General features: G+C 43.4%; 1 protein-coding gene across 1 annotated transcript in view; it reads left to right on the top strand.

Annotated features, from left to right (window-relative positions):
• The first annotated feature begins 144 nt into the window (after positions 1-144).
• Positions 145-1,229, top strand: part of apc2 (APC regulator of WNT signaling pathway 2) — a 31,625-nt gene continuing 30,540 nt past the window's right edge. The window contains exon 1 of the mRNA XM_005734960.1: positions 145-303. Within this exon, the coding sequence (XP_005735017.1) occupies positions 163-303 (141 nt within the window). The 5' untranslated portion in view covers positions 145-162. The remainder of the gene's footprint in view (positions 304-1,229) is intronic.

Genomic DNA, 1,229 nt, shown 5'->3' with positions numbered 1-1,229 from the left:
GGAGGCGAGGAAGCAAAGTTACCCATCACTCATACTTTCACACACTCCTCCCGTTCAGCTTCAGGTAGTTGCTGCCTGTGTGATGTCATCAGACCTGCCTCCAGCTTTTAACCATCCTCTTATGTGTGTGTGTTCCTGCAGGAGGCGCTGCAGAGTGTGAAGATGGCCAACACCGTGGCTTCCTACGACCAGCTGGCCCACCAGGTGGAGGCGCTCCGAAAGGAGAACTCCCACCTGAGGAGGGAGCTGGAGGATAATTCAAACCACCTGTCCAAGCTTGAGACCGAGACATTCGGCATGAAGGTCAGTGATGATCGAAGCACTTCGAGCCTCTCTGCAGCCGCTGGTTCCACCCGTAAATTGCATATAAATGATGGGCGTAGTTAAAGTCAAGGCAGAGCAGGAAGTGTCTGAAACTTTTCTCGTTTTAATGGCCAGCAGGGGGCGACTCCTCTGGCTGTAAAAGAAGTCTGATTGTGCTGAAGAACTACAGGAAACAATGTGTGACCTCATTAAACACTTACCAGCTGAGTTTATGGTTTCAAAATTTTTAACATAAAATGAATTATGCTAGAGTAAACAAAGACCATAAAGCAGGAGATGATGTAGGGTGTTTTTGGATCGACAGGGTGCTGCCATGTCAAATATTCCCGTTGCTCTTCATGTCTATTTCCAAACAGGCAACATGGTGATTGTTATAATGCCCAAGTGGAGATTTATAAAAATAAGACTTCCCTCACCAGCTGGTGACTCTAAGGTGGTTTTGTCTTTTATCTTTTATCTGTGGTTCCACCTAATTTCATATTCCTCCGTTTAATGCTAAATAATTCTTTACTGTAAACTTATATTTAATAATGAAATTACAGAGTTAAACTTGCTAAACTATATCTAATATTTTTAATGAGTTTGATTTTAAGATTTATCACAATAATAATGTGGTTGACACAAAGTCCCGAGCCATGCATGAACTGGTCTGCCCTAGCACAACACACACAAACAATTCAATTCAATTTTATTTATACAGCGCCAAATCACAACAAAAGTCGCCTCAATGTGCTTTATATTGCACAGTAGATTGTACAATAATAGATACAGAGAAAAACCCAACAATCATATGATCCCCTATGAGCAGCACTTTGGCGACAGTGGGAAGGAAAAACTCCCTTTTAACAGGAAGAAACCTCCGGCAGAACCAGGCTCAGGGAGGGGCGGGGCCATCTGCTGCGACC

The sequence above is a fragment of the Pundamilia nyererei genome, unplaced genomic scaffold, assembly GCF_000239375.1.
Source record: "Pundamilia nyererei isolate P.nyererei 1_Seehausen unplaced genomic scaffold, PunNye1.0 scaffold00061, whole genome shotgun sequence".
Lineage (NCBI taxonomy): Eukaryota > Metazoa > Chordata > Actinopteri > Cichliformes > Cichlidae > Pundamilia > Pundamilia nyererei.
Note: the sequence above shows the minus strand (reverse complement) of the source record. Positions and strands in the feature narration are given on the sequence as shown.